At 33.0% G+C, this 21,923-nt stretch overlaps 1 protein-coding gene across 6 annotated transcripts in view; it reads right to left on the reverse strand.

The window, feature by feature from the left end:
- LOC128192677 (retinoic acid receptor beta-like) overlaps window positions 1-21,923 on the reverse strand; it is a 33,851-nt gene that overhangs the window by 3,245 nt on the left and 8,683 nt on the right. For 2 of the 6 annotated variants that reach the window (XM_052865554.1, XM_052865552.1), the window contains 8 exons: window positions 12,591-12,722; window positions 8,158-8,280; window positions 4,107-4,279; window positions 3,564-3,705; window positions 3,132-3,349; window positions 2,818-2,982; window positions 1,306-1,510; window positions 183-341 (listed from right to left, as the gene is read on the reverse strand). In XM_052865554.1, the coding sequence (XP_052721514.1) occupies window positions 183-341; window positions 1,306-1,510; window positions 2,818-2,982; window positions 3,132-3,349; window positions 3,564-3,705; window positions 4,107-4,279; window positions 8,158-8,280; window positions 12,591-12,693 (1,288 nt within the window). In that variant the 5' untranslated portion in view covers window positions 12,694-12,722. Of the gene's footprint in view, window positions 1-182; window positions 342-1,305; window positions 1,511-2,817; window positions 2,983-3,131; window positions 3,350-3,563; window positions 3,706-4,106; window positions 4,280-8,157; window positions 8,281-8,742; window positions 8,853-12,377; window positions 12,500-12,590; window positions 12,723-15,166; window positions 15,413-21,923 lie in introns of those variants that run through there. The other 4 variants (XM_052865553.1, XM_052865555.1, XM_052865556.1 and 1 more) reach the window with 4 other exon arrangements.

Genomic DNA, 21,923 nt, shown 5'->3' on the forward strand with positions numbered 1-21,923 from the left:
TGAAAAGAGTATGCATTGTTTATGTATCATAAATAGCAAGATTTTAGCAATTACAGAACTGTAGCTCTATTGTATTTCAACCAGAAGTTTCCAGAAGACCTACCGTACAGTTCTGCAGCTTAAAAAATAACATATATCTTAAATCATAACTTATACAGTGTATTCACCAATTCTGAGCTTACCCTTAACACTAATGCTTCTCAAATCTGTAAGTTTGTACAGAATTTTTGCAAACACATTGGGCTGGTCTTTTCGCCTTGTCCTCACGTAATGTTTCAATGCCTCTAGAATTGGTTCCTGCATCTGTTCCACTCGCTCCGATTCTTCTAGTCCAGAGCGATCTAAATATAAAATAAGAGTATCTTATCTGCAATAATGTATCACTATCTGTGCAATAAAGCAATACAGTGTAACTTATAGTCAAGAATTTAGTTTTATGTAATACATGCATTCAAACTTTATACTTTCCACTTCATTCCTATGAATAAAAATTAAGACGAACTTTTTACAAAATGACACTCTGACACTGAGTACCATATTTACTCCTTTATTTTTAAGAAATCTGATTATCTTTCAGGTAACCATAATTTGTACACATATTTATATAAACATTTCTTATGCTTTCTAAAACTGCATTGTTTAGCTCAATAAATCTTAATATCTATTCAAATACCCATAATTGATCATGTTAACATTATTCAGTTGTGTCTTGTTGTATACTTTCTGCATTGACAATGAATGGATTATTTTTGTGGCCAATCAGAACTTTAGCTACATTGAAAGAGCTAAAAATTCTGCGATTTGCACACCTCAATAGATATGGCAGAATTACAGTATACAGGGAATTATTCACCATCAATTTATTTTCACTAATATTGCCCTTGGTTCAAATTATATCTCTTTTAACTGAATGGTGTTTTGGCAAATTCAAGACAGGACAAAGCTGTTTTTAAGTGTAAAAGGGTGAAAAAAAAAACATGGGGTGAAAGTAACCCTGCATAGCATTCCTTCTGTAAGGAGCTGATTCACAAAATCAGTGACTTATATTTTCATTCCAAATTCATAGATATAGATAATCTAAGATTCAAGGATATATGTCAATATACACAATAAGCTGCTTTCTTTGTTGTTCACACAGGCTGTAAGGTATTGATCATTGCAGAATAAAATCCACAATCTTACGTTAGCAGGTTTATGTATTTGTTGCAATGCTCACTACCTTCATACCCTTATGAAACACCAAGGGAAGTATTTATCACCAATAGTCTAAATAACCTTGTATCAAGATCACGAGCAAGTTTGTACCTCCAGATATAAGACATATTGCCGACAGCACAGCATACTCCATCTCGTCTATGTTCAACACTTTGAGAGAGGAAGCAAATCTAAATATAGTGTCAGTGAGTGTGCCGAAGCCCCCCTTTTGTAGCTGTTCCCGGTCCAGGCTCAGGCCCCCGTTAAACAGCATCACATCCTTGTCCAGGTCATAGCGCGAACACAGCCGTAAAATCTGTAATACATCAACCAATAGGCGTATCATCAAGCATGCTTCTTAAATATTGGGATAATTGGAAAACTGCTGGGTGTTGCTGCACATGATACAAGAAATTAGGTAGAAATGTTGTCCTTGTAAGTCCAGGTACCGGGAAGTGGTTTTCACTTCAAACATTTTAAATTCATTAAGAATTTCAGTTCTATTGCTAAAATAATCAGTTTGTCTTTAATATCACAGATTCAAAATGTTTGCCTAGTAAACTAGTTCTGGTAAAAAGTTTTAGATAAAAGTATTGTGAATGTATGTTCACATTGACTATAGTCAACAGTCACAGAACTACAGTATGTTCCAAGAAATGTTGTTAAAAAAAAATAACACGACATAACAATGAAAAAGACTTGGATTCTTTAAACCTTTTTTGTAAAACCCTGGGTAAAAATCAATTGAACTGAGCAGTTTACAAAGGCAGCATGTGTGACAGGTTAACCACTGTCCAGATCAAAGGGGGGCTCTGTCAGGGTGATTGATGACACAGGTACGGCAGACAGGACCACTGACACCTGTGTCCCCTTCTGATCAATACACAGATCTCCCAGCTGACATAACTCTGACAACAGTTGAGTGATATGTACATACATGTAATGAAACAAAATCATCATGTCTCTACGAATACATTAAACGAGTTACCTATATGAATACATGCATATATACATTTAAACCTTTTAAAAACTGAAGGATTGTAAGATTTATTTCTCAGAATACCATATATGAATTTTATGATATATAGGAGAGGTGTGTTTACCTCAACAAAATTCCTATCCTACATGTAACTCATGCTACATGAAAAGATTTCAAAATGAATTTATATATCAAAAAAAATTGAGAAGCCTGTAAAAATTCATGGAAAAAAATAAATATACCATATTCACTGTCTAAATATATCTAAATCATTGAAAAAGCTTTTCCAGGTTTAATAAAGAAAAAAGAAGGAAGCTTTTGATTGGTGGTGGGCGGACAGGAAGTCGGATCTCTGTCTGGAATTTTTTAGCCCCACAGGTCAGTAAAGTGTCAGCCAAGATGGAACACCATAAACACGCTCTAATAGTTCTACCTCAATCTATCATTGACTTACACGGCCCGAATCTATCTAACATGATGTGAACCAGTTCAGGTTACGACTAGCAATGATGCCTCGATGTCAAGGAAAATATGTTAATTTGAAAAGGGAACAATAGGGGTCATGTAGATGTATGAAAAACCTGTATACAAGATCTGTTCAATAGTGACAGGGTTGTCCCTGTGAAAGTTAATCAGTGTCTTACCATGATTTCTAAACAAGCTGCCTTAAGGAGAGTGATTTGATCTGAGGTAGAAAGGGAGGTAAATCCTGGCATTTTCTTGGCAAATTCAACAATTTTTATGATTCCTTTTGATGAAAGTTCTGTCACTTTATCCCACAACATGGACTTTTCCTTCTTTTGATTCTGCTGCAAAAATTAACATTCATTTCAGAATCCTGCAATTTCTGAGATGAAAGCAATGTTATACTCTGATATTCATTCTTCAATAATGACGACTGAAATTCAATCATAACAGAATGATTTTGTCACATTTTGTTTTGACAAAATCCACTTACTGAGTTTTCTTTTGATGCCTCGTCATTTTCTATGTCACCACGGGTGTCATGACAAGACATGGGGGATAAAACAGCTTCTTCAATCTGTGGAAAAGTCACTCGGTGCGCCTCCAGAATCTCCTGCAGCACGCTCTGCTCGTCCTCCGTCACTTCCTCTATGTTTGAAGACGGGTTCTCTAGCTTTGGCTTCTTCTTCTTGTTTCTGTCATTTCTCACAGCTACAACATTATTTCCAAAAATTTTAAACAACAACATTCCTATCAGTAGAGAACCACACTGTGATCATGTGACAGTAATCAGAAAACTCCTCCCTATATCTGTCATATCTAATTATTCAGTTCAGCTGTTGTTAACTTCCATGAATTGTCTTTAAAATCAATCAAATTACTTCTATTTGATTCAGTAAGAATGGGAATGCTTGCATGCGTTTACCTTCTTTAGACATTCCAGTGGCGTAACACTTCTGTAGACGACAGTATTGGCAGCGGTTTCTGGTAACTTTATTTATGGGACAATTCTTGTCCTTGTGGCAAGTGTACTGCATGTTTTTCTGAACACTTCTCCTGAAGAATCCCTAATGACATCAAGAAATTACATCATATGTCTAATGAAAAAATGTCAAGTGCATAAAAAATGTTTGAAGAAGCTTATAAACAATATCTGCATGCTTTCAGCTGCCTCATACTTTTATACAATGGAGAGCAATGTATATAGTCATATTAATTTACATATAAAGAATGCCACACTGTCTTTATTTTTAAAGTGAAGCGAAGTTTGCCAATTTTAGCAATGCGGTATTAGTTTTGTAAAATTTCAAATGCTTCATTTGCACACTTGTGTATTAGCTGAGGTAGTTGTTTGCAATGCTGTTTAACTTTGTGTCAGGCAAAAGCTAGTGGATTTCTTTTTTATTTACAGCCTAGCAAGTATCCTAATAAATGTGTACCAGGTTGTGTATGCAATCGCTTATCATACCTTGCAGCCCTCACAGGAGCTCACACCATAATGGTAGCCTGAGGACTTGTCACTGCATACCACGCAGGGCTTGTAGACCCGGGGTGGAGGGGGCGGGGAGGGGGACATGCTTATATCAGACATTGTAGTAGGACTCTGCATCTCATACATTCCCTGAGGGTCAAACACTTGACCTGTAAAAAAAGGTTAAAAACATCACAATCATGATACACTTGCTGAGATCTCTTACAAAGTTATATAGACCTGTCAACATCATGCAATGATGTTTGCTGTATGCATATTTACATTGATTCAGCCAGTATTAATTCATTCAAGCATTTTTATATAGGTTTTTTTAAAACTTGGATTACCTTCAATAACTGTGATTAGACTATATACCATATTAATGACATGACGGGGAGCCTTAAATTATAATAAAAAAATTTCTCCATCAGACATCAGAGTGAGATATGCTTATTTGACCTTAATTTCTACACAAGGACTTTTGGAGACAATTCCAAAACTTTTCACCTTTAAGGCCATCAATATATTTAATAGACCTCTATTAGTTATCTCTATTCCAACAAATCAAATTTTCTGCAAGATACTGTGGAATCATTAAAATTTGTGGGGGCCAATTTTCTTAGATTGCTTCAATTTTGCAGGTTCGTTGGGAACTATTTTCGTGTATTCTCGGATACTTACAAAAAGAAATATGACTTTATAGTGCTAATTTATTTATCCGTGGAGGATTTTAATTCGTCGATAAGCGATGCCCACGAATTCAACGAAAATTAAGCCACAACGAAATCTAATGATTCCACACTACCAAGAAAAATCTTTTATCAAATTTGTAGTACCCAATACTTGAAAACACACCCCCACATCTAAGATCTAACATTTCAAAACGTTTAATCTTCCTAATTAAACTGCTATTTCCATGATTTTTTCCTACAAGGCAATCTATAAAATTGTCAACTTAAGAAGGCATTGAACACTGAGACACCATGAAGTTCTGAGATCGTGGATGGTGTCACAGAATTAGCTGGCAGTCTAATTCTATGCAGAGGCTGGTCTAGCTGCCACGGAAACAAAAACAACAATCAATAGCCTGCTCACTGAGGACTTTACAGACTTCTGGTATCTGTCCTTGAAAATCTGATGTATTAAATCATACATTCAATTAGAGTACTGTAAACGTATTACATTTGGTTAAGTATTCTATTTAGTGTTTTTGGCGGAATGCGGCTTCAACTAAATCAATGCATGCTAAATGCCATGCAGATATGTATAAGAAAAGTCACATTCAGGAATACGCTAATTCAAATCCACACCAACTTGTTTAACTATTTTCCGCCAAATATAATACGTTTACAGTATGTCCATGGTGAACTAAGTACAGGAAGGTCATTTGTGCTGGTGAAATATTCTTGCAGGGACTACATAACATGTGCTTGTTACATACGTAAAATTAATTTATTATCTTCAATAATATGGTAAATGATTGTACTCTATGACACTGCAAGCACATGTGTATGAATTACATCGATTATTAAATTCAATGAAAATTATTGAGACAGTCTTGACTGAAGTCAAGAGGATATCAAATGATGAGTTTGCTGACACATCACTGAGATCTTAATGAATCAGTGAGATATTGCTGACACATCACTGAAATCTTAATGAATCAGTGAGATATTGCTGACATATCACTGAAATCTTAATGAATCAGTGAGATATTGCTGACACATCACTGAAATCTTAATGAATCAGTGAGATATTGCTGACACATCACTGAGATATTAATGAATCAGTGAGATATTGCTGACACATCACTGAAATCTTAATGAATCAGTGATATATTGCTGACACATCACTGAAATCTTAATGAATCAGTGAGATATTGCTGACACATCACTGAAATCTTAATGAATCAGTGAGATATTGCTGACACATCACTGAGATATTAATGAATCAGTGAGATATTGCTGACACATCACTGAAATCTTAATGAATCAGTGAGATATTGCCGAGATATCAAAGAAATAACATGTTCTGAAGAATTTACTCTATTGCATTTTGTAAGGACATGCATACCTGGGTAAACTTTGTTTGCTTCTATAGAAACCATAGATATTGCTATAGATTATTGTTATGGTATTTTACCTTAAAAGGTTGTTTACAAGGGCATGTAGTACGTACTCAAATGTGACATGTCATTGCACTTAACAACTTTTAACCCTGTAAACATTTCTATCATTATATATTATTATGTCATCATTTTCTTATTGTTTTCACACAATACTCCATATGTCTTTATTGTACAGGGTTTCAATAAATTTAATAAACATCTTACATAAATGCATGGATCAAAAACCAGAAAATATTGATTTATAAATTATTCAAGTTTAGAGTACTGGTAACTATTGAGTAGAAGATTTATCATGAATATGATTTCTACCTCCTAAATAAAGTGCCCTTGAATTTAATGAAGATATACCAATTAATTAAGTGGCAGAAAAGATAAGTCTTCAATTAGGCTCTTCAGAGGCTACAATGACATTGTATTCCTCTAATTACCATAATTATGTGTGATAATGATTTATCCAAATGTCATCAGTACAAAAGCCACTAAAATATGGATCCCACTTACAATTTTTCGCAGATCCTTTGAGTTCACATTAGTTAAAAGTACCATTAATGGTTAGGTGGAGAAATCTTATTAATACACACTTCATGATATTAAACAGTTGACAGTGCTGAAACATTGAAGTTCATCATCTTCTAGACATCAATGATATCAGATCCTAATATACACAAGTACCAGTACTCATTACACTTACAACGTTACCTAAGCAGGGTTTGACATTAAGTTTTTTATTTACTAGACCAGTCAGGCTACCTCAGCAACTTTTTACTAGCCCTGACTCTTTTACTATTAGCCCTGACCAATTTTGACAAAAATAAACTAAAAGTAATGACAAACATAAAATATTAAATACCTGTATCTGTTTAATTGTGTTGGTTTAAATTATCTTTACCAAAAATGAGTCATTCAACACTATAATTTAAGATTTAATTTACTCAAACTGTACTAATAATGATACAAGTTTTCAATGGTTGACCAGGGACCAACAAAACTTTAGGGAGACTTTACTTCTCCATAACAGAGATATATGGAGAAGTTTGAGAAATCGGGGAGACTTTCATTACTTGATAATGGAATAACATTAATGATGATATACACAAATTTAACCTAGCTTTAATAATTTAAATTAGATCAAGTTACCAACAAATTCACTGTTATATCAACACTAGCCTTAAAGTAATTAACATCGTTTTTTACAGCATGTGTTTGCATCACCCGTATCTATAACCCCTAAAGATAAGACAGACTCGATTAATTAATAACAAGAGGCATCTAAGCTGAGTTTGTGAAGACGTTTTTAGAATTAAATAATTATCATTTTATTGCCCTTGGGGTTAATTTACATGATTATGAACTTGGTGTACAAGGCGACTTTAAACATTTGGTTCGGAGGAAATTCCGACAAAGTTACCGATCAAAAAGTGAGACTTAGCATTTCCCCCCCTTCATCCTCTAGGTTAGTCCTTGGGTTGTACTTAAATGACGGTTTCTAGAATTTATGCCTGTTAGGAAAAGAGCTTTTACTTCTATCAATATTAGTATTACAAAAAATTATATATATGTGCACACTTTTTTTCACATGACCAGTCGGGCTAGTACACAGACATTTAACCCGACCGGACCTATCGTTTACTAGACAAAGTCTGTCCGGTGTGCCTTAGTGTCAAACCCTGCTAAGATAAGTTTCAGTTATAAATGCCATAAATTACTTCATCAGTCCTTTACATTATATGATTCATGGTTCATAGCTTCAAATAACTGATGTGCATTAGCTTCCATTTATCAAATCCCATTATATGTTACTTAATAAATCCATTTTTTAAATTATCAAATTGTCAAACTATCAATGGCTGATTATCAGGATGAGGTTGCCAGCTAGGATATCTTTAGTTCTGCTCCTCTGTTTGAAGAGCTTTGACTTACTTTTGATGCCCTGGTGCACCATGAAGTTCGTCTTCTGACTGTAGCCATACGGGTCATAAGCTCCCTGGGCCATGTAGGCGGCATGGTGCTCCATTCCATAGGGCTGCTCCGCATTCATCGGTGCTGTAATTCAAACAAGACTTCATTTTAACCACTCTGTATGTACGGTGCTTATCACCCACGATTTCTCAATAAAACACAGCATCCTTTCTTAACCACAGCAAGGCACGACATATAAAAGGATATAAGTGTACATATCAATGTTATTGTGAAATCAATACAGCTTGTAAACATTCCATGAATGTACTCTGACATAACTCATTTACTGTTCAGCAGGGAATTTTACACACAGATAGACAACAGTAAGAGCGGTTCACACAGGCACACACACAAAACATACATAGCCAATCGGCTCTGTTTGCAATGTTATGGAATGAGCTATCTAACCATGTCCGTGAAGTTGGCATTAGGCCAAACATCAGCTTAAACGAATTTTTGTCAACACATGAACTTAACCCTTTATACTCAATCGTTTTGATACATTTTAGACAGAAACTACAAAAAACTAATACAAGAAATACCTACATTTCCGCTCGGACATTTTCAATGACGAGTGAGGCGTGAACTAGAGAAAATATATTCATGTCTGTATTGTTGTCATGCCTGGTCAGTAATGAGAAAAGGGAAGTAACTTGCGAAAACCAAAACAAAGGAGCCTAAAAACCCCAAAAGACCCCCACGTTATGAATATAATACACTACGTTGCTTTATTAAAAAATGCAATTATTATAATTATTATTTAAATCTATTTATATACTAAAACGGGAGCATTGTTTTTTTTCAATTTCAATATTAGTGTACATTTATGATTTACTTTTTAAAAAAATATACATGGACATGTAAGTCAAACACTGTTTTAACTTGCACAAAATATGAGCGATTTACCTCTTTGTGTAATTTATCACTGACAATATGCAGCTCAAGCTGATAGTAAATGGTTCCCTACATATTTTTGATTTTTACAATTACCGGAAAATGTAACTATTTACGAAAATACACACAAATCTATACTTTTTTCAACAGTTGATATTTGACCTAAATTTTTACTCCCTCCTAAACCCTTTCAAAAATTGTTTCCAGCAAGATATGTTTTTTCATAAATCAAATATCATTTCATTCTTTGAATTACACCTGTAAAGTAAAAATAAATACTGGAATATAAGAAAATTTATTTGAAAAAAAGGAGGCGATTAATTATAATTATATACAGTTATGAAAAAAAATAAAGAAAAAATTTCAGATAACATTTTTTTTCTCGAAAAAAGTGTGAAGAAACCTTGCTGACCCTCTTCCCTAAATAAAAAACCATGAGTTCATCACATTCTCTGTCTATCAAATGGACACCCAATACTTCTCCACACTTCCTATTTCCGTGTAATCCAGAAATCAATATACACTCTACGTCAGAGGGTCACTGTCCTAAGGCCACGAGTATTGCACTTCCATGACCGAAATATTAATATGTGCTCCAAAAACTATCAGGCATAGTAAAAACACACACAAATCTTAACTTTTATTGTGATACATGGTAATGCACAAAACACTAATTACAAAATAAATTCATGCAATTCTTACATTACCACATGAAAATATAAACTATTTCAAAAATCAAACAGTGAAAAGGTAAGATATTTGTTTAATTAAAAAGACTGAATTCTAATAGTAAAAACATTTTTTGGCCAACACACAAAAAAATGGATTTTTCCTTTGTGCAGATTTTGGGCCAGTCAGATAACCCTTATTTAATCTTTCTAATTTTATTGATTTTTAGAAATTGTGCACGTTTAATTTTTCTATAAATGCAGAATTTTTACTATGATCATTAAATCATCTCTAATTCAATTTCTTTTCTCACAGCTTTATTCCAATTATAACTACCTACATTATGTTTTAAGACGGCAATTGTAATCAATCAATGTCCAATTTAACGATCCAATTTCATCAGAATGAAATCTTAACTAATGTGACTAAATCAAAGTACTTATATGCCATTCCATTACATGTGTATTTTATAATAATCAAAATGTGAAAAATCTTTCTTGAGTCGCTATACTGTAAATTCCTAATTAAATGCTAGGAATTAATATCCCCGTAAAATAGCCAGAAGCAGCCCTCGCGGATTTTAAAATCTCGCTTTTATTTTCTGAGAGCTGAGAACTATAAAAAATTAGTATGAAAATCCCAAGTTTGCGATTTTATATTTTCGCGATTTGATACAAAAGGGGGGAATTGCTAACTAAAGTACTCGCATATAATCAGGAATCTACAGTATAATATACAAATAAAGCTTTAAAGTTGATCTGATGATTTTTAAAATGACATAAAGCTCTCCTCCTACATTATTCCCAAAAAATTAAATGGTTGAGTATAAACTATGCTTCATCAGGTTGGGACTGGAATACATGTATACTATTCTAAGGATTTCTTTTAATCCATGGATTAACCAGGCTCTGCTGTACAGAAATCAAATGCCTCTAAAGAAACTGCCATTCCTTAAACTCTATTTGAATCTTTGATTATCATAAACCATTTATTTCTAATAATTGATACTAATTTCATATGCTTGTTGACCATCACTATACTTTTATCTAAAATCTATCTTTTGTACAATTTTATAGGTTAATCTTTCTGTTAGCGAAAATGATGTTTTTATACTATATAGATGTATGTGTTATACAGGGCCTTTTTTACCCCATGGTCCACCAGGGCTGTAAAGATTTTGCCTAGAAACACAGCTGTGGCTAAAGAGAAGTAACTGACAGCCCTGTTTTAATTTTCTCACTGTCAATGAAGGTGAAAAGGGAAAAAACATAACCGGTGATAATTTCCACCTATAAAAAATTATTTCTTTCTATCCTTTTTTCTAAAATTTAACATGTACAATAAAGGAAAATTATGGTATAAAGAAAGTCGATTTGGATCAAATGCAGTTCTGTGAAGGTCAGCCATTTGAAGGATGTTGACAGACTTTATAATAAGATAATGAAAGGAAAAGTGAGCATTTAGTTTAATATTCCACATTCCCACATTACCTGATATGATACACCTAATGAATGGTAGGGTACATATCAAATACACAAAATAATTCAATACAGGGTAATGACTCCCTAAAAATTATAACACTTCCAGTGCAAATTATAATGCACATCTATACTTGACTGAGTCTTTAACAATAAAATTTAATAATTCAATAGGGCCAAAACTCAAAGAGAAATCAGGGAATCAGAATTTCTTGGCAACATCCCCATCTACAAATTTTGTCCTAAATACCCGGCCTACATTTGAAACTTTATGAAATTTTCTGCAGTGGTTTAAAGGGAGTTTGCACTGACAATCTGTTAATTTCCATATATATTCAACAAGCATTGTGAGAGGATGACTAACTGACAAACAGGTGAAAAACATTATACCCCTGCAACTTATTGCATGGGGGTATCATAAAAAGTACAGCTAATAAATCCAGCCAAAGCCTATACTGAGCTATGAATTGGGACCCTCACCCGAGTCCTCAATAACAAATGACTTCAATATACAGATAATTTATATCACCTTGAAACAAACCTTTGTAAGAAGTGAGAAAAACATGAGGTAAGGATAGTAAAAAATTAACCAGTCATACGCTTTATATCAGCTTTTCATGTTGTTTTTACCAGGCATATGTAAGGAAGATACTTCCCTCTGGATAAATATGTATATCAATAAAAAGGATTCAGGTAATCAGTGAATTTACCTGTGATTGCTTATATTTTTTTAAGACTACATAATGTGTTCATGAATCATATACCTTTTTCAGAAAATTATTACAAACTGCTACATGTCAAAGAGGTATACATATATGATATATTATACGTGTACACTTAAACTGTTACACGGTATCTATTTCTGAGCTAGACCCTAAAGGTAAAAAGTAGAACCTCTCCTGTAAACCATCAATAACTAATAACTAAGTGTTTAACCTATCTCATAGCACAAATATTGTATACACAAGAAGTCTTCTCTGAAATCTATTTTACTACTGTATCAATCTCCACCTGCCAGGAGCCTGTGGTCAAATAGACAGAGAAACCTTCAAGTATACCCTTTGATGACTTGGTAAAAATTGAAGAAAGTACAAATCATAACAGTCACATAGATTTGACATAATTGTAAAGTTCACTTACGGAAATCCCCTCCAACAATGATAATATCAGAATTCAACTGTTGAACCCCAGGTTTTACCATGACATACATCAGACGCAGTGTGGTTGCGATTGTCGAAGTGAAGACTATCAGGCTAATGTCATGCAAGCCCGCGTTTTACTAATAAGTATATATATAAAGCCGTCTACGTCAGATCAATAGCGGCACAGGTCAACGACCCCATTTCTGATTACCTTCCAAAAAGTCAATGGCTCCATGATTCAAAAGCTGCATGTGGCTGGAATCTGATGACATTGGGTCATGCCCCATCCCGGGGTTCATTCTGTCCGTCTTCATACACCACCCAGTCTCCTTCTACGCATCATCTACAAACAAAAGAGTGGTCATTCATTGGTGTCCACATGTAGGTCACACGTGTTTTGTCTATACCAAAACCTTTACATTGTCATTTTTACAGGTAAATAATCTTACTTCATGTTAAAGATCATTTACATTTAATCTGTTTTGTCTAGTACATGCAAAAAATGAAGACAGTACATGTAAAACAGACTAGGAAATGATTGAGGCATTCTGTACATAGTTCTTTATTCACAATCGTTGTTTGTTTCCAAAAATAGCAGAGAGGTATCAATGACCTTTCTGTGAGTTTTTTTTTTTGGTTAACCTAATTCTCCCCACTGTGAGGGGGTCAAACTACTAATGATCATCCAGACCATTGTGTGCTCATCCTTTTTATCCTGTTTCACTATCCAATCTAGGTCAAAGGACAATGTCCTCAATCCCCATCTCAAATTAAAAAAAAAAGATGAGTGTGTAAAGATTCAATTTACTTAAAACCAGCTTTATGAATAAATAATTTATTGTGTTTATCCTTAATCTTTCACATAATCTCACATAACAATTTTTTAAAAGTACATAGATGTTCAGTTTGCTAGGTCTCTGAATTATCAGTAATTATTGCATGTGTATAATTGTCCATAATTACTACAATAAGCCCACTACAGAAATAAAATGACACACAGATGGAGAGAGAGACACGACATCTCAAACTATATGTAGGCAAAAAGCCACAAAAAACCTACAAGTCACATGTAAACTCTATACTTTGTGTTACTCCACAGATAATTGAATGTTGATACAAGTAACTAAATGAACTGTTCACGGTTTTAAGTTCAGGAAAAATGTTGATATTTTAGAATGGAAATATTTTTTTGTTATTTTTGTTTTGTTCCATAATATTTAGAAATGGTTTCAAATTAAGAGTCTGTCACCACTGATGGAAGAATAAGGTATGTCCATTAGGCGGCACACTTTGTTTTGAGCGCCTCTCTCTCTCTCTCTGTAACAACAGATGGAAAGACAATAAAAAGATCCATCTGCTACAGTTTAATAGTTTGCTATCTTTATCATGAGTCTTTCAAACCACATAAATTGACTAGGGCCAGTATTTCATAAATTTTAACAATTCTTCAAAAAGCTCAAAATCCCCAAAGTTTTGATTCATAAATTATATCCCCACTGAAATGACAACAACGGCAGGTCTCTGTATATCAACAAGAATTACTTGCTACCTTCAGACTGGCAGGAATATACAAATAAAGCATGTCTCCTCTAATTAGCTGGACGTGCTGCACACACTTGACACAAGCCATCATATGATATTTTAATGCCTTACATCAATGATAGTGCTGAGTTCCTTGGAAATTATCAAGGCAATGTCTTTTCATTGTTAATGAAATTACAGGGAATATTAATACATATATTCAGATGTATTAATCTACAATTATTTCAAATGACACATCTAACTATTCAAATTTAAAAGATCTTGTCCCGGTAAATGAAAGATGCATACAGGTTAATGAAATTCAGGATAAAAATGATGCTTCATGACAATAGATTTGTTTGAAATGGTATACCGGCCAGGGGCTTAATATTTTGGTAAACGATTAAAAATTTTAATGTCAATTTCATTGTAATATGAAGGAAATATAAAGTAACAAATCTCAGAGTTTTGTTCATTTTTGACAAATGAAATAACAAGCTCTTGACTTCCCCTTTAAAATGATGTCAAATTGAATATAGGTATCAAGATTACTTTTCCCATGATTTAATATAGAATGTCAAGAGACTGTTTTATTTTCAACATTCCAGGTAATTTTTTTCAAGCCTTCAAGTATGGGAAAAAGTTCTAGCATATCAATTTTGACGTCATAATACTTCTTGCACCAAAAAGACATTCTTGAATCATTTACTTGATCTTGACCTTAATTTTTATGAATGAGCATCTATACTTGCAGAACTGTAGCTACTTAAGTTGATGGACCATTATCGGTCAACCAAAATTTCCTAGTCCATCAACCCAAACTTCTGGTGGAGCTACAGTTTTGCAGCTTTATATTTTTCTGCTTGATATTTTGAAGAAAAAAGATTATAAAATGTTGCACATTTATTCATTCCAATTAGGTTATATTGATTATATATTAATTCATTGTGGTTCAAACTAATATAGCCAATAACAAAAGCTTAAAGAGGAATTGGTAGTAACAGGTGTTCTATAAACAAAAAAACCATCTGCAAAATAGCATGAATCCAAAAACACAATATTAAATTCATGTATCAATCGCAGTTGTTTCTAAAAATATATATAAACGAATGCATTTATTTTCTGTAACAAAAATCTGACATCTGAATATGATCAAATTTCACCTTAATTAAAATAATTTTCTTTAAATTCATGTGGCCACTTGCACTCCCTGTAAAAATATTGCTTAACAGATCACACCTTAAACAATTCATTAAATACATATACCTGTATCATCCAAATCCAGAACACTTGATGCTTTTTATGTGAATTAATTCATCCCAGACCAAAAATCCAGCAGGAGAGACCAACACAAAAACACTCACAAGAAAAAAGACACCAGTGCAGATAGACAGCAGTCTGTGTCAGGTATGAAGTTGTTCTACAGAATTTAGCCAACCATGAAAAACAACTCCTGGTCGGAATAGGATAGCCCAGGGTCAGTAGGTAATGCGACACCTCTCGGTAATGTCTGCCCGGCTATATATTGAGACTGGTCTGGATATAACTGGGTAATGTTATACATTGTGGAATGGATTAACTCTTTACTTCAAAAGCAGGATATATTTTAGCCTTTTTTAGGGACTTAAAAAAATACCACTGTTTGAAAAAGCTTTTCTCACTCTTTATTGTGTTAAATAATGCCATTGTAACATTTGTAAAGAAAGATTATTCAACTAAAGCTAACATCCATAGAAGAACATGTAAGTAGGCATACAATGGCTGCAGGCATTATTATGGTTGACAGATTAGAAAAAGCTGAGAGATCTACTAGATTATACATGTAGTAGTAAATGCTGTATATATACAGAGTCATTTCGGTAGTTAATCCACTTAATATTACCCGATACATGCACACGCAATATCATTTTATAAAAAATGTTAATAACCTATTTTTCATAAAAATTAAATTATGTCTTATTTTAATCTACTGCCATACCAAACCCTTCTAAATAAAAAAAAAATAATTTAGTTTGAAATTCACAGAAACAAAAATGAGAAATTTTTAATAAAATTTATTAAAGTGTAACGAAATAATTACGGGTATAGTTACATAATGACATTCTAAACCATACATTATAAATAACTTACAGGAAAAAAACTTAAACGGTTCCATTGATTGCAACCTCCATAAACTAAATTGGATATTGGAATGTAAAATTTGGAATCTGCATGCTAACTGTCTGCCTAAGGAACATTCTCCCCTTAAAATGTTACTTCAAATGCAGCACGTGTAACCACCTTCTGAACACCTGGGGTCTGGCACACAAATAGATATTTACAATACCAATTTATTCTGAACCAGAACTAAGACTTGTACATGTATAAAATAATTAAATAAATTAAGACTATTTAAGACAGTATCAACCACTAATATTTCTGAATTAAGGTGCATTAAATTCACTTTTTTCTCAAATTAACTTTTAAGTGTTACAAGGACATCACTGTATGCTAAATGTATCTTAGATTATCATCAGTACAATTAAGTTAAATTCTTAATATCCTCAGATAAAGAATGCATTGGTTGGATGGTCAGGGCCAGTTTTAGACTGTATTGATCTCCTTTAAAAGAGCTTTCTATAAAAGTATAGAGAAAATATCGTATCAAAATTTTGAAATGTAAAATTATATGGATTTTTTCTTTATCAAATAATAGTTTATAGCTAAACAAACCACATCTCAAACTTTAAGAAAGTTCTGATGGTTGATTTGCTACCATATCCAGCCCTTCAATCCGTACACTAATGCAGTTTAAATGTTGTTAAACTTGTCTCCCCCCCCCCCCCCCCCCCATTTCAGTTAAACTGGAAGGCCTGGCCCGAGGACCATAAAATGAGAACAAGTAAAATTTTAGATTTTGAATATCATAATACATGTATATTTCAAACCCAAATGTCTAAAAAATTGCAAGTTTGTATGATTTACAAACGCAAGTGAATGTTGAAAAACTTATCTTATTTTTTAAAGCCTCTCCCCACCCCTACAAATGAAATAGCTATATGAAAAAATTATGCATGCAGATGTACATCAGGTGATTTTTATCAATATACATGTCACATTCTTTCTGCTGATATTCATCACTAGAGCCTTCATTACATCTAGATAACAGTGCAAAAAAGCAAACTCAACAAAACTATTATACCCCCCCCCCCCCCCAAAAACAAAAAAAAAAAAAACACACACACACACAAATTTACTTTTTTTCAAATGTAACAATACTTATTCATCACCAAACTGAAAAAAATCAAATTCAAAATTTATAAATAATAAAGTCATGCAACTCTCTTTTGTTCAAGTCAAGAAAAAGCAAATCATATCCCCCCCCCAAAAAAAAATAAAAAATAAAACATACATTGTTATCCCTTTGGAAGCCCCAAAATTGATTACACATAGCCCTAGCACATGAAATCAACTGCTTTTGATAAGCTCATATTTAATGGCCTTCTAGAATTAAAGTAGGATAGGTCATTCTAGGTTGTTGACCAGAGTCTGTTTGAACACGTTGATAGTGCGCCTAGTCTAAATACACACTCCATGCACACAACAGGAATGCTCAGACTTGTTAACTCTGAGTCTCATCAGGATAATCTTCATTATCTTTCCAAAACTCCTACTCTCTTGAGCATTTATACTGTTCCCGGTGGTTTTGTGTTTATAGATTGTAAATACATAAATCTACCATGAAACATAACAAACCGATTCCTAGGTTGTACCGTTTTCTTTTTTCTGACTATGAAATAGCGCTGTATTGATTTAATCTTTTAATAGGTCATTTCTTCTGATGATGATGAATATCATCTCTGGATCCATTATTATGATGTGGTCAATGGACAGCAACCAACAATAAATAAAGTAAGCATAGCAAATCAATGAAATCCTAGCTAGTACTTGGTATGCATTTTGTACAGTATACAAGTATATATGGAGAACCCAATAAGGGTACTTTACTGTACAACTCCTACAAAGCACTGACATACATGTACTCTACTGTACTTTTAAGATATCCAGAAGCAAAAACAAACATATGATATTTTAAGTGCTCTTAATTCCATGATAAACTGTAAACAGTTTCATTTTCATAAAAGAACCATGATCCCCTGGCTATTGGAGGGTAAGGTCCTGACTGTTATTGACCATTGCCCAGGTAGATTACACAGTACACAACTAAGAATGAAACAGGTAGGGGTCACTCCGACCTGTCGATAGAATTCCACTGTCCATACCAGTTTAAATGGAAGAATGCCAGACAGCCCATTATTGCTTCAATTTGTCTGGATTGGCCAGGACAATGAATGATTTAGGACTTTATGGTGGATATTGGCTTGCAGCAAGGGGCTGTGGTGATGCGTTGAGTATTTTTTGTATTCTGTGCAGGTGTTTTACTCCAGTTCAAAAGAAGATTAACTGTTATTCGCTTGACCCATATCAATGAGCATGTCTGAATCAAAATGACTTGAACTTAAGTTGTCCAGGAAAAAAAAATCTTTCAATGGTTTGTTTACGAGATGCTGCAGTGTTCCTGAAGTAGACATATCATTATTCTGTGCCCAATACAAAATCATCAACATTGAAAGCTTAATGATACAGAACAAAGTTTTTGATTACCTTTTTCCAATGTACTTGTGGGAACCCATATCCTTATGGAACTTGGGGATGTTAGTCAATTCAAGAAAAGACTATATTTCATGTGTCATTAAAAGCCTAGTGAATTATATATGTGTGGGAAATAACCCATCTGTTTCACCAGACCTAACCAATGTTTCTATTTCTCTTACAGATTTAATGTCTGTCTCCTGTGTATATTTTCTCAAGGTTCACTGCTTTTGTGACCTTAAACTTTTCAACCCTGACCAAATTAAATAACTAGGAAAAATGTAAATTAATTGACGACATGAGGAGACAAAAGGATGTTTGTTTTGTGACAAAAAATACAAAATTTGCATTATTGTCAACCAAATACAAAGTTAAGAAATTAACTAAAGAAAACATATTGTGAAATTCAAATCATGCATTCACAATACCACATTACAGAACTTCTTTGTTTTAATAGTATCTTTTCAGAACAATTTCAGAGCTTTAATGTATTAATCATTTCAATAACATTAAGAAGGCTAATATTTTGTAACTAAATAGAAACAATTAAATTCAATATCAAAATAAGATTTAAATACTCAAAACTCTGTCCTGACAATTTTGTCTTGTTCATTTTTTTTGCTCCTGATATCAAATTGAAAATCTTATAGATGCATTATAATATATGGATTGCTCTAATCCATCATATCATTAACATTGTAAAATTGTGATCATTCAAAATGCACTTCACAACGTCAAGGCTTTTTGGTTGTGCGGAGTTCTGTAATCACAAAGCCTTGACATTGTGAAGATGTTTCAGTTGATACAATCATTGCACCTTGTGTGGGTGGCTTGGTTGGTAATACTGTCAGTTACAATCAAAAGTCAATAACACTTCATTAAAGTATTGGTAGGCCAAAAAAGAACTTCAGTTGTCTGAAAGAATGTCTTTGTAACGGTGGGAATTCAAAGGTCTGAGGTGAGAAACCTAAGTAATAAAGACTGTAGTCATTCACCAGCACTGAACTAACACAGTTATGAAAAGGATCTACTGCCTCCTTTCAAGCATCAAAATAAAAGTATTGAACATAGAAACAACAGTTAATCATTCTCATTCAGATGACTTATTTAAATGACTTGATCATTTGAATTGATACAATTAATCTGCCAATTTAAGTATGTTCACGTTTGATTTTAGATGGTAAGCTGTTACTTCTTTCATAAAATATATCTAAGATGTACATACAAAAAACTTTTTTGAGTAATATGATTCATGAACATACAGAAGACTAGCTCTTTCATTTATTTATACCATTAACTACATGAAGTTTATGGATCCAAATAAATTATAGAAAAACTCCTGAATTTGATCAATCATTTTTAAAATTCAAATAATTAAGCCATAGTTCTTTGTAGAGGGTTGATAGTTTAATATGTTAATATTTAGCCCACTTGATAGCACATCCATGCAACAAATGACTAGCCATGCAAAAAACATTCTCAAAAAATCAGCTACCGGTAGTTAATGGCCACGGGCTGTTAAACCAAAATGGTCATCTTTAAAACACAAAAGGCCAGTCTAATTTTATAACTGCGTACAATAAGAACCAGGATTTCCACGGATTGATAGACCTCATCAGATATAATCCCAGGCAAAACTATTCCATTAAGATGGAAAATGATAAGAATATTTCATTTCATGTTGTATTTGATTAAAAATTACAACAATTAAACAGTGTTATTTTTTCAAGTTACATTTAATATGAAAAAAGTTTAATAAGATTTGATAGCAATACATATCAAAATCTTCTGTTGTTTTTCCAACATTGCATGATGTATAGCCATCGATTAGTTATCTAAGAATGTCTAGAGCGCATGTTATTAGCTCAAGATGTATCAGGAACTGGACCTAATTGCATATTTGACAAGAACAAATAAGATTCACTTGGCATTGAATTTGGTCTGAATTTTAGAGTCAAAACTTCACTGAATTCATATAAAAAACAAACTGTTATATAAATTTGTTGCTAAAAAGATAAGTTGTACAAAAGTCAAGCAAAATTTAAATGTTTATATAAGACTTTATTTCGTTAGTGTGATGTTTTCCTACTTTTCTCACCACTGAGATGGCCTGTGCAAAAATTACCACTTTCTCATTCTTTTTAGCTGTAGAAAATACTGTTCACATGCCGAATGCAATATTTGTCAACCAAATTAGAAACATTTTGAATGTGTTATTTTTCAAGTACATGTATATAGATAAAGTTGAAATCACTGGAAACCCCTTTAATGGTCAATGGATCAAGCCAATATCTTATTATTTTAAAAAAGCTTATAACATATTCTATGATTTCTACAGAAAACAAAATTTTCTGTACTCATGTCATATTGCCAAAACAATAATTAAATGGGAAGTTTGGATTTTTTGTTTCTGACAAATAAACACTGCATGAAGTTATTGAACTCAGAGTATACTTAAATGATGCTCAAATTTCAAGGCAAAAAAGATAACTATAGTATAATCCTTTAATGTTCACTAATACATCGGTCATGATTTGTCACCATATAATGTTTACATAACTTTGTCTTTACTGATAAATCATGAATTGTCTTTGCTTTTATATACAAAACTTCACAAGTTCTATTTTAGACTTGTGCATGATTTGTCCACTCAAATATCGTTAAGTTATAAATCAGAAGTTTCTGTAACTGATTTGAATCATGAAAGTGACATTATCATACCAACATGCATCAGACAAACATTCCCACTCTCTTACACTTGTATGCTTTATACAATAGCATTCAGGTAAAGTTAAAGAGCACACCATGGGAAGGAGGCTAAGAGTTCAATGTATATTGATGACACATGGAGCTTTAGGTGTACTCTAATCTCTTAAGTTCCAGGTGATTTCCTGCAAATGTCTTGAATTGTGGATTGTATTTTTATAAATCTATATAATTAATAAGAAACAGGATATGAGAAAGAAGAACAAGATTCAAATAAAACTGAATTGGATGGTCTTCCTTGATCTGTGAGTGAGCACAATTAGAGACAGGGTCAATTCAGTCTGGGTTTTATCTACATACAAGTTACATGTATCTTATTAGGTATTAAACAATGATGTTCACATTATGTACGGATAAATCAATTTGGTTTTTTTTTTCTCATTCATTTCTTTATTTTAAAAAAATCAGAAAATACATACTGGTACTGTTGTGCAAAAGAATGAGGCCGACTCAACATATATAATTCAATCTACGTAACCAATTTAGGGACTCTAGATGAATCTGATACTCTATATATAAATCTTTCTAGAATGGTTAGGTGCATTGTTGGAAAGTCATGACAAGTCTTGCTGACATCTGACCAATCATCATGTTTTACTTGCTCTAAGAAATATCTACACTATTG

This window comes from Crassostrea angulata, chromosome 7, assembly GCF_025612915.1.
Source record: "Crassostrea angulata isolate pt1a10 chromosome 7, ASM2561291v2, whole genome shotgun sequence".
In the NCBI taxonomy this organism is placed as follows: Eukaryota; Metazoa; Mollusca; class Bivalvia; order Ostreida; family Ostreidae; genus Magallana; species Magallana angulata.